Genomic DNA, 13089 nt, shown 5'->3' on the forward strand with positions numbered 1-13089 from the left:
AGTGCTTCTAGAGGGGTTTACCTCGTAAAGGAAAAGCACCACTTCATCTGAGAGTGATGTTAAGAAAGACACAGTGGAAGATAATATCTTTATGAGGCAAGAGCTGGAGGAGGGGGGAGGGATGAACTCTCAGATTGGTGTCATTTTTTTTTCTGCAAAATATGTAGCAGGGTCTTTGGATTAGGGAATGCAGAAAAGAGGGAATGTGAAAGATGAGGACAGATGACAGTGTTTGAAATGGCTATAAAAGAGAGTTGGACCATTAGAGAGACTGAGAAATTTACATTTTGTCCTGAGATCAGTAGGGAACTCTGAAAAATATTTGAGCAGGAGAGTGACATGGTTAGATTTGCATTCTTAGAAGATTATTTTAGCAGTGGTGTGGAGAATAGATTAATGGAGGGATAGCTGGAAGCAGAGAGATCAATTAAGACATTTTTTGTGGTTATTTGTATGGTGAATGTTATGGTACATTGAAATAGAGAGGAGGGAAGATTTTAAGATGGAGTTGGGGAATGACTGGCTGCTTTTATTTTAGCTTCCTAGGTTTTTAATTTTAAATCATCCCAAAGCAGATAGAGCCTCATTGGAGATTTTTGTAAGATTGCAAACATGCTTGAATGCTGTTTGCTTTGGGGATTTTTTTTCCTACTAGATGAGGGAAAAAAAAATTCGTATGGGAGATCTGAAAGTCAGGGAAGGGGTCTCCCTAAAATTGACTTTAGCATTCACCTGTAACTTGGACTTAATGGAATCCATTTACATATACACACGCATGTAATAGTATTGCCTAATAGAGATTTGGCCTGGGATTCAGGTCCTGCCTCTATCAAACACTTGCATAATAACCCTAGGCAATTTAATTTCTCAGGCAATTAGCTAAATCTATAAATTCCAGGGGGTGCCACATTGGTGATGATCTTTCTTACCCAGAGCTCTCTATACTCATTTAACTACAGGTCTAGCTTTTTTTAAACAAACTCTCTCTCTCTCTCTCTCTCTCTCTCTCTCTCTCTCTCTCTCATACACACATACACACACACAATCAATTTCTCTGTCTCTCTTTCCCAATCTCCTTACACAACATACACATGTATAATTGGACATACTTGGACCTGGTTGCTGTCCATCATTCTTGAAGAGGACTAAAATGACATCGCTATATGTAAGAGCAAGCAAAGTGGGATTTTTTTTTTGTTTTCTTTTTGGAGTTCAGTTTCCCAGGCTCATTGAAAACATCTGAAGGCTCAATCTCCTTTGAACCCTGGTACTTTACAGTTGTGCTGAGTCACATGGGTTGTGATGCCTTCTGGTTCTGAGCCTATTAGTTGAAAACTATACATACAGGGAGGTTGGTATTTTGCTTTGGGGGTTTCACGTATGAGAAGGACCTTTTGATTCCCTGAATGGGACTCTGAGTAAGCATTTGCTAAGAATCCCCCCTCCTCACTACTCAGATGTTATTTGTGTTCCCCCATCCGGTGGTTTATGTAGGTGGTTGTATAACTTTGTCAGACTGTTGGAATCCTGTCTGTTGATCTCTCTGCTTGTATTTTCTCCACGTTCAAGGTGTTGACCTTTCCTCTGAACTAATGAATGACATATATGTTTAATTACAGAAAGATTGTTAATCCCTTTGAAGCTGTCTTTCCTTTATAAAGCAGATCAAAGAACCTGTGCTAGCAGGCCATCCTGGGTGTGCTAGGGTGCTTGCTACTACACTATGCTAGAGTCAAGTTACAGTGTCCAACTCTGGCTGATCAGACCTTTATGAACTTGGAACTTTCTACCCCAGTTTGGGCACAAATAGCCCAGGTGAACATTTGGGGTGGATTCTCTAAATTTGTACATCTCACATTTCTTTTGAGATGCTTCAATTCTACTTTGCTCATAGAGGACAGCACCTTCTCTGATGCGGGCATGCCTTGCTGAGTGGTCCTGTGTTAGTGTCTCCCATGTCACATAATCAATTCCAAAGTTCTTGAGAGAGACCTTGAGAGTGTCCTTGTACTGCTTCTTCTGACCACCATGTGAACACTTGTCCTGTGTGAGTTCTCCGTAAAATAGTCTTTTTGACACATGTACTTTTGCAGAGTCTTTGGAATGCTCAGAATCATATATATTTATATCATGTATGTATATGTATACATGCATCTATCTATTTATCTTTTTATCTATTTGTCTGGCTTATCCATCTATCCATCCAATTGTTGTATATGTATGTATATGTATATATATGTATGTATATGTATATGTGCGTGTGTATGTGTGTGTGTATCATCAGCCTTGGGATATTGTATTGGTCCTTTCAGACTCCATCTTATATGATCACTTAAGGCTTAGTCTATATAAAATTAATTTTCCAATATGCCAACATTGGATGTACTAATAGTGTAATTCATTTAATTTGTTGAAGGCATTCTTCAGCTTCCTACAAACCTATTTTGTACACAGTTGTAATACAATTTCTTTGAAGAGACTAGAAACCCCATCTACACTTCCCAAATTGTTCTTAAAGATATTGTTTAACCCAGATTTGGGACTGATGAACTTTGTTCTATCTTAATTGAGGAGAAGATGGGTGGGCTGGGCTGAAGGAATTAAGGAAGAAATGGTTTAGTAGGAAATGTTTGATTTGTATTCCTTTCAAGTGAGGTAATGTTGAAAAGAAATGTTAAAATGGCTTTTTTTTAATAAGGAAAAAATAATACATGTAACGGAAGAATATAATTTGTGTTTCTCACTGTGATAATCCTGAACAAAGAGATTTTTCACATTTGGCTTTGAAAGGACTTTAGTATTTATTTAACATCAGTCATTCAGGTGTGATTTTCATCTACTATTTGCATTTCTTTTTTGATACATTTCAATTAGGAGACACTTTCATGGTTTTATCTACCTATTGCCTGATGACACAAAGGATGGTTTGAAATTCTGGGATTCAATCTAAAGCACTTGTCTGAGAAACCAGACAATTCAATGCAACCTTTTGCAGCTATGCTCTTGTTAAAAGCATCAGTTCCTGTATTTTTTCCCCTTTTTTGGGGGCTTTGGGTCTGACTGGGAAGTGAATTTTTTCTTGTGTGTGAAAGATATGCTTCTTTTATTGATTGACCTCTAAGTAAGGTTACCAAAATAAAGAAGAAAAACAAGTGGACAACAAATGCTTCAATAAGAAGTGACCAGCTTCAGTGATAGAATACCAACCAAGTTGGTTGAATACTGACCGATTGGTCACCTCAGCTTTACAATTTCTTTCAACTTAAAGAATCTTCCATTTGATTCAGTGAAGCAATCCTCCCATAAAATTGAACCTATCACTGCATATCTCACAGAGGGCACCTGTAATAACTGGAAATGCTGTCAGCTAGAATCTTCTTACTTAATTGTCTTCAGCTGGGCAGTTCCAGGGTTATAGATGTAGAAGAACTGTTTAATTATGGGAGTTTTTCAACCTTCACAGAGGGGGAAAATAGCATCAGAAATCTAAAAATATTTCCAGGGTCAAGAAGAAGAGTCGTCATAATCCTTGTGCCTTGATGCTACTTTTAGACACATGATCTGCTGTTGCCATGTGGCACTCTCTCTTCCTTTGAAGTTCATGCTGCCATCTTTGCTTTTGTCTTCATTTGCATACTGGTTCCTATTCACCATTTTACCTTTACCATCTATGACTTGAACATCTCTATTAAGTGTTCTTCTCCTTCCTAGCCCTTGCCAGTATACTAGATCAGGAAGTTCTTAACATTCTTTTGTGTTTTGAACCCCTTAGACAGTCCAGTGAAACCTATGGACCCGTATCAAAACATTTTCAAATCAATCAAATAAAATACAAATAACTGCAAAGAAAACCAAATATATTTAAATTGTTACAAATTGTTTAAAAGAGTGTTCATTTGTCCCAGATTAAGAACCCCTATTCTAGATCAGTACAATGTCCAGAATCTCAGTGTTAGAAAAGACCTGAGAGATCAAGTTTAACCTTTATCTAAAAGTTAAATTTTTCAAAATCCCCTAAAAATGATCATCCTTTATTTAAATATTTTGAATGAGGAAAAGCTCACTACTTCCTGTGATAGACAATTATACCTTCTTATGGCTTTCTAAGAATTTTTGTTTTCCCTTTTAGCTCTAGCATAAATCTCTCTCTATGTAGACTTCTTCCATTTGCTTAGTCTTATCTTTAGGGACCAAGTAGAACAAGTCTTATCCATCTTCCACCTGCCAGACTTTCAGATATTTGAAGGCAGTTTTTACATCCCTCTTAAGTTATCTCTTCCATAGGCTAACCATCCCAACTACCTTCACTGGAACATATTATGGTAAAGTCCCTGGTCCTCTCACCATTCTGGTCACTTGTACTACAACTTGTCAATGGCCATCCTAAAATGTGGTAATCACAATTACTCTTTCTTGTTCCATTCAGGTATGGTATGACCAAAGCAGAGGACAAGGAGATTCTTGCATATTGTCTTCTGACTATTGTTTCTCTCATACAACCCAAGCCAACATATGGGGCTATATGGGCAAAGACCACATAGGGAGTGAAGGAATGTATAGGTTTTGATCCCTTCTAGTGAAGGGATTAAGATCATGAATCCATTGAATTAATTATGTATAAGCAGAAAATTCTAATTTCTTAGTAAAAAGTAAATTGTGCATCTACAAGATGGGAGAAACCTGATGTAATCATCTGTTTCAGAGTCCGACTTTGATAGCTTTCACCAAAGAGTTAGGCAGCTACTGACGAGCCTACTGAGTATATTTTCTTTGTTTAGGTAAACTGGTTCAAGGACAAACAAACAGCCTTTCCTTGGGGCTGTAATCCTAATCTTTCTAGTTTGGTAGACCTTTCATAGATTGTATTACATGCTCATAGTCTTTAATATTCCCAGGATCAATTCTACACTTTGACAAGGTGGACTTTGAGAATGATTTTATACTTATGTCTGTTAAAAGTTGTGTTAATGATTTTGGTCCAATTTTTTAACTTTTCAGTACAATTTGGAAACAACTTTCTCATCCATTGCATTAGTTATTCGTCTAAATTTTGTGTCATCTGTAGATTTTATTACCATGGTTTCTTTTTTTATTTATGTATTATTATTATTACTATTTTATTTGTTTTCAATGTTCTACTATCATTTCCATATACCTTATATTTTTTCCCCTCCCTCCTCCTTCCCCCCTCTTCCCTCTCTCCCCCCTCCTTCCTTGTGACAGCATACAATTTTATATAGGTTCTACACATACATTCCTATTAAATACATTTTCACCTGTCATGTTGTGTAGAAGAATTAAAATTAACAGGAGAAATAATAGAACAAGCCAAAACGTAATACAAAAGAAAATGATCTGCTACATTCTGCAATAAAATTCCGTAGTTCTTTCTCTGGATGTGGAAGGCACTTTGCCTTAAGAGACCATTGGGAATTTTTTAGTCCTTGCATTGCAATGAAGTTCTAAATCTACCAGAAAAATTCCTCGCACACTGTGGTTGTTGCTGTATACAAAGTTCTCCTGGTTCTGCTCCATTCGCTCAGCATCAGATCACATAAACCTTTCTAGGCCTCTCTGAAGTCTTCCTGCTCATCCTTTCTTAAAGCACAATATTACCATGGTTACTTTTGCCATCCAAATTTTGAAATAAAAAATGTTGAATTGGATGAGGACAGGTATAATATTAATTATAGTTAAAGATCTTCCCCACTCATTAATAGACCTCACCTGAAGCCCATTAAGGGAAGCTTGTTAGGGAAGGCTTATTTTGTAGGAATGCCCACACCTTTTGTTAATTAATGAGGCACTGGGTCATGGGGGTTGTGCCCTCTGACTCTGAAAAGTATACATATATATATATATATATATATATATATATATACACTCTGAGGTGACGTTTTGCTTTGGGAGCTTGGAAGAAGGTTTCTGTGACAGGTGAGACACTGGGTAGCTGTTCCTTCTCATCCCCACTCCCTGCTTTGAAAACTTAGATGTTGGTGCTTCTTTTTCTGGTAACTCTATAAGCATGTAATGGTCAAACAGTTGGATCTGTCTGTTGATCTGTGATGTATGTATTACTCATGGTCAGACAATTAGAAACTCTGTTTGTTGATCTTGTATTTTCTGTGTTGGTGAATGTAATTAAAGCAGATTGCTGACCCATCAAAAGTTGCTTTCTTTTTAGAAATACAACAGACCCTCCTGTGTATGCCGAGGTGCTTGCTGCTACAACAAGTAGCATAGCATTGGGTGACTTCTCCTTTCAATTTGATATTAAGCCAATTCTAAGAATTTTATGATTAGAGTAGTCAGTTAAGTAGTGCAATGGATAGAGTTCTAGGTCTGGCATTAAGAAGACCCAAGTTCAAATCCGACCTTATGTGCTTAGTAGCTGTATGACTTTGGGCAAATCACCTAACTACTGTTTGCCTCTGTTTCTCAATTGTGAAATGGAAAAAAATAATAGTACCTACCTTCCAAGGTTGTTAGGAGATTCAAATGCAGTGACATTTGTAAAATATTTAGCACAGTACCTGGCACATATAATGGATACTATGTGAATCTTAGTTATTATTATTAACATTATTATTAAGCTATCCACTAATATATGTAATTTTTCTATTATTTAGGCTATATTTTGCATCTTATGCATAAGAATAGTGGCCTCAGTATGGGTTATGTGTTTCTTCCCAAGTCTGTCTTATACAAGATTTAAGAGTGCTTTAAAATTATTGAGATACACACACATACAGACACATACACATACCTATGAATACACATCCTTTCAAAAGCATCTTATTTAAGGGCTACAGCCTATGCTTAGTGGCAGCCTAAATTCAGAAAATGTAGTGTTTGACTTTGTCAAGTGTCTTGACAGCATTGACAGACCTCTAACATTCTTCAAGTTGAGCATTCTATTAATCCTATGCACAAAAAGATAAAAGATAATTTAAATATGACTTTGAGATGACTTGGGGAAATGGGATAATGGGTAATTAGCATAGTCCTTGAACCCTCATGGGTTAATGGATAAACATAAGGAGGACAAGTTTGGTGGCTGTTGCCTTTTGAAGTTTAAGACCCCATGCAAACTATTTAATAATATTTTCTTGACTGAAATGTGGTAAAGCTATGTCTTTATGAGCATAAGGAAATTCACTGGAAATAAATTTCAAAGATGAAATTTTGTTTTAAAATCCTGTATATCTATATTGGTTAGTAGGCCAAATAATAATGTATTTACTGTGTAATCACATTGTATTTTATGCCATATTTTTAATGTCTTTTCTACTAGATATTTAGTGCATAGGGACTATCTTATCTGTTTGTGTATCTCTTTCAGGGATACACAACACCTTGTACACATAGTGGTGCTTAAAGAATGTATGTTTGAATGTTAAATTAATACAAGCTTCTTTTGTGGGGGGAGGCTTTCCAAGTATTGAAAAAATTGCCAGAAATCATAAGATAGCAGTATATATTTGAAAGAGATCTAAATTGCAATCCCATGGGACCTGGACTTATGTCTTCTTTGTACCATTTATACGTGGATTCATTAGAAAAGTTTATAAGTGACCTCTCTGCCCTTTTCCCCATCAATAAAATGCAGAGGTTGAATTAAATCCCCCAAATCTCTTCTGGCTCTAGATCATACATGATCCTAGATACAAAGATGAAATCATGATTCTGGCCTTGTAAGAGGTTAGGGCATGTCAGGGATACAAGTAATGAATGCATATTAAAATGTGATGTGTACATTAAAGCCATGCATACAAAAGGATATGAGAGATTCAAACAGAGATTGTCTCCTATTGGCAAAATCAAAAAGGCTTTGTAGTAAGTAACCTCTAAATTGCTATATGTTGAACAGGAAGAGTTTCAACCAATCATGATAGGGGAAAGAGCATTTTAGACATGAGCAATGATACAAGGGTCCGAGAGGATGAAGTGCTTTTAGTGAAGAAAGATTAAGAATGTTGAACTAAATGACTCTAAGGTCCCATCCATCTTGAAGTCATACCATGTTGTCTAGATCATCATTGTGTATAACTGTTTGGTAATGAACAGATGGTCTAGTGTGGTATTCATTTTATTTTTAATTTTAAAGAAGTGATATCATCCATAGTCAGGTATGAATTTATTGAATAGTTACTATAGACAAAGCACTGTGCTAGGTGCCAGTGCAAAATCTTAATAGAGATTCTCTTTCCCCTTTATAAAGAATTAGGGAAGTGAAGGTTAAATACAACAGAACTCACTCACATTAGCTTGTGAGAATACCATATTTTTAATGTCTTTTCTACTAGATATTAAGTGCACTGAGGATAAGGACTGTCTTATCTGTATGTGTATCTCTTTCAGAGTATAGCACAACACCTTGTATACATAGTGGTACTTCAAGAATGTATTACAACAGTGTTGTAATAGTTCAAAATGCATAGAGGAAAAACAAAAAAAAAATGCAAACTAATTTGTGTCTTTATTAATAATAATATAATAATGATAATAATTACTGTTATTTTCATTTTGGCCCATAGGAAAGGCTCCTGATGAGTCTTTTGCCCAGAAATGTTGCCATGGAAATGAAGGAAGATTTTCTGAAGCCACCTGAAAGAATTTTTCACAAGATTTACATTCAAAGGCATGACAATGTCAGGTAGGATCAACCCTGCAAAAAAAAGATAAGATTTAATACGCTTATGTGAATATGCACTGAAAAGTAACTGGGACTGAAATATGAATGTTGAGAAGTGGAATGTTGCATTGGTTTAGGAGTTTAAAAGTTCTGTGTTCATCAGATGAGAAGAGAGTCTGTGATATCATGTGGAGAAAATTTTGAAAGATCCATGTGGTTAGGCCCTTTCCTGACTGTGAATCAGCAATACTCCACATTTCATGAATTGCCATGGCCAACACATTTATCATCTCATGAACCAACTTTGTGGTAATGAGCCTTTTTCAATACTTAGACTAGTCCTTGAATAAGAGTCATATGGTCTGTTACAAGGGCTTTACTTGAAGCTTTTCTGATTTAATCAATCTAACAATTAAAGCTATCCAAAAGAGAGAAAAGGCCCTTCAGAAGGTAATGAGTTCCTCTTCCTTGAAGATATCCAAAAAAAGTCTGGGTGTTATGGAGGGGATTTGGGTTTGAGTTTGTGATTTTTGTGACATATTGTATCTGACAGGCAGCACCTTTGAAAACTTGAGGGCCCATTTGTGCCATGATGAGGCATTGGAAGAAGATGTTGGTAGAAGCTAGAGAGGATGGATAACATTTAAAAAGAAGTAGGCAGTGATGATAGTGATTACAGAATGCAGAGTAAATCAACCTTTGAGGGATTTGCAGCCTTTGGATTGTTGATAAGAGTGCTAATCTTCATTATCCAATATACAAAATAAATATGGACCAGTTAAACTGGTCTACAAGCTACTAAACCATTCACCAGAAGTAGTATGTTCTCTTTACTCCATCTCTTAGAATCCTTATGTTCCTTCAAGGCTAAGGTCAGGTGCCATCTACTTCATAAAGACTTCCTTGATAAGCCTCTCTCAGCTGTTAGCCTTCTGTCTTTTTAGAGTACTGGACTTGTAGACAGGTAGATCTGAATTCAAATTCTGCCTCAGATATTCATCAGCTTTGTGACCCAGGGCATGTCACTTAACCTCTCTCAGACTCAGTTGTCTCATCTGCAAAATAAGCATAACAACAGCACCTCTGTCCAAGAATTGCTAGGATCAAATGAAATAACATATATTCAATGCAAATGTTAAAGTACCATATCATTGCTAGTTAATTTTATTTATCTGCAAGCATGTTGTTCCTATCCAATTGAATATAAGCTCCCAGACGTCAGGACCATTTTATTTTTGACTTTGTGTACCCAACTCCAAGCAGGTAATATGTATTTAACTGATAGAGTCATAGATTTAGAATTTAAAGGGAACTTAGAGGCCATCTAGTCCCACTCCCCCATTTTTCGAATGAGCTGAGACCTAGGAAGATGAAGAGACTTGGCCAAGTTTACACAGGTAGTAAGTATCAGAGGTGGAATCTGAACCCAGGGCCTCTGACTCTCAAGCAAACTGCCTCTATTGGATAATTCAACTGAACGAACATTTATTAAAAACTATTATGTGCAAGGTACAGACACACAGTATAATGGAAAAGATAATTCCATTTGGAAACAGAAGATGAGTTTAACTTCTAGGTGTAAAAACTTGGATATCATTTATTCACTTTGGGCCTTAGTTTTCTTATACGTAAAATGAGGAGATTCAACTACATCTTTAAAATGTATACTGACTCTAAATGTAAAGAGGGCAGAGAGGTGATTCCTGCTTCAAAGAGCTTATAGTAATCAGGAAAATAATTGAGGAGCACAAGTGACCAATGTATATTAGAATGTATTTTAGAAAGGGATAAGTACCTGGGAGGAATAGAGAGAAAAGGAGACATAAGGAGGAGGAGAAAGTTTCCACTTGTTGGAATGTGGGAAGGCTCCATGTAGGAGGTGGTATCTGAGGTGTTCCTTGCAGAGTGATTAAGACATTTCAACAGGTGAAGAGGGGAAAGAACAGTGTTCCCAGTGTGAGCTGAGGCATGGGAGTGGGAGAGAATGGAGTGATTTTTGAGAAACAGCAGACTGACAAATTTAATATTTAGAAATTAGATAGCCCTAGAGCAGGGGTGGGGAACACCTTTAGGTCTTCAGGTGTGGCCCCTTGACTAAAACCAAATGTCACAAAAAGTCCTAGAGGCTAGGTATAATTTCTTGAGTGTGGGTAACCCCTCCAGTGAGATACCTCCAATTTCTTGCCCCCATAGTTTTGTAAATACACCATAGAAACATCTTACCTATTTTCTCTTTTATAAACTTGAATGGTTGGATTAGCTGGTATCTAAAGTCCATTTCACTGTCAAATTCTGAGATCCTTTAACTATCTAGTAAGACACTGTTTCAGCAAAGAACTCTTCTGACAGACAATGCAGTTTCTGACTGTGGCTGACTTTCCCTGGGGGACTAAGTTAGATTCTGGGGAAATGTGGTAGGACTGATAAAATCTAGAGCAATGTTCCTGAAAGCTGCGTCTAAGATTATACCTGCTTCAAAGCCAAAGACTCTCTCTTGCTTTGTATCCCCATGTGATACCTACTACAGTGCTCTGTACAGAGGGGCATTCAATAAATGTTCATTAAATAGCCCCTTATCTGATGGATCCGTTGGCATCAAAATATATCTCATCTCACTTGTGGGACAAGCTCTGTCTGATTCTAGGACAGGGTGTGAAGAAAGGGAAAGCTTAAAGGCCAGAGGGAACAATGATAAAACAATGTGGGGCACAGGAGGAAGAAAAATGGCCCTAGTTATTAGAAAGATAAATAAGCTTTTAGTTATGAGACCAAAAAGAGAAGAAAGTTGTATTTATCTTTTTTCTCCCCTCTCAACAGTACCTTCTTCCCAACCTAGAGTCACTGAACATCAGAGCTAAAAGGGGTTGTGGAGAACAACACTTTTTATGAATCTGAAATCTTAAGAGAGGAAAGCACTTGTCCAAAGTCACACAGATAGCCAGTTAAGTGGCAAAGCCTGGTCTCCTTCCTCCAAGTTCAACTTTCTTTCTACTTTACATACTATCTTCTATCTTTCAATGGTAATATCATTCTTCTGATCATGGAGGCATAAAATCATGGCATTTTAAAAATTTAAACTCTTACAAGATGGGAAAATGTACCTCTCCTTTTCTTCGTTGAAAAGGTAGTGTCCAAGTTGGTCTCTCTGCCTCCACTATAACCCCACTATCCTGTGAGACTGTCTTTCTTTAAGCATCACTTTCATTAACCTTGTATAGTGGAAGAAAATACCTCAGCTTTTCTGCTAGCCAAGCAACATGATCTTAGAGAAGTCATTTGTATGCTCTTGACCTCAGTTTTCCCCATCTGAAAATGAGGAATTTGAATAGATGATCTATAATGTCTCCTGTTCTGAAATTCTGTCATATCCTTCCATTCACTGGATCAAAACTTCCAGTGACTTTCTGTTCCTTATTCATCCAGTTTAAAGGCTACCACATGTTTTTCAAAATATTTACTCATGTTTCTCTGCCTCGGAATATCCTTTCCTTTCTTACTCTCCATCTCACTGATCCAAATCCTAGTTATTCTTCAAGCCCATTTCCATATCCCTGTTGAATTCCTTTTTTGTGGAAACAAAATCTATATGGGGACTAAAGCGTCCACACATGAAAAATGAAGGGCCTCAGTTTCCTCATATATAAACAGAGAACTGGACAAAATGATCTGCAAAGTCCATTCCAAACCTATATTCTATTATTAGAGCAGGGAATATTATATGATAAAGTGCTAATTTTGTGGTATATGCAAGAAGATTTGTTTTACCCTACAAAGTTAGGAAATGAAGAGGATAGTATGTGTGCCCCAGAAAGTTTCATGGACTATATAGATCATGAATTGGATTTTCAAGAAGGGTAGAATGTAGGAAGATGGAAGATGAGAGTAGGTATCAGGAAGAAAACAAGGAAAAATAATAAAGATGGTATATGAAAGATATATTTTGTTGCATGCAGTAACTTCTCTTTGTAGAAGCCATGATGTTGAAAAATCTGACATAGGTTTATAGATCCATTCCAAAGCCTGATGGGTAACTCATTTGGAATATAAGCAGGCCCTGTTTATCATGCTGTTTTTTTCTGGGAACTGTGTTGTAAAGTGGATTGTGGTAAAGGAAATCCTATTTTCCCAAATGAAAAATAATTTAAGTAGGAGTTGTTCAAGGACTCATCTTCAAAAGAATCATAGCTGTATCATAAAAGAAAATATATAATAGCTATAAACTTCCATAAACATTTAGAAATAGTAAAACTTTGCCATGATCATATAAAATGTCCACAAATGCACTGTATATATTGACAATAATGAGGGCCCTCCTGTATTATAAAGTGCAGAGACAATCCATTATACTGCATCTGTAATCTATAATAATGTGACCTAAACACATATGCTAGCAAAAATCAACCCAAACATTTAATAATCATAATTGACCTTGTCCAGATCATCATGAAGACTCT

The 13089-nt window shown here is 36.6% G+C and overlaps 1 protein-coding gene across 2 annotated transcripts in view; it reads left to right on the forward strand.

Moving 5' to 3' along the window:
- ADCY1 (adenylate cyclase 1) overlaps positions 1 to 13089 on the forward strand; it is a 362236-nt gene that overhangs the window by 134386 nt on the left and 214761 nt on the right. For both annotated transcript variants that reach the window (XM_072598102.1, XM_072598103.1), the window contains exon 3: positions 8538 to 8656. In XM_072598102.1, coding sequence (XP_072454203.1) covers positions 8538 to 8656 — 119 coding nt within the window. The remainder of the gene's footprint in view (positions 1 to 8537; positions 8657 to 13089) is intronic.

The sequence above is a fragment of the Notamacropus eugenii genome, chromosome 3, assembly GCF_028372415.1.
Source record: "Notamacropus eugenii isolate mMacEug1 chromosome 3, mMacEug1.pri_v2, whole genome shotgun sequence".
Taxonomy (NCBI): domain Eukaryota; kingdom Metazoa; phylum Chordata; class Mammalia; order Diprotodontia; family Macropodidae; genus Notamacropus; species Notamacropus eugenii.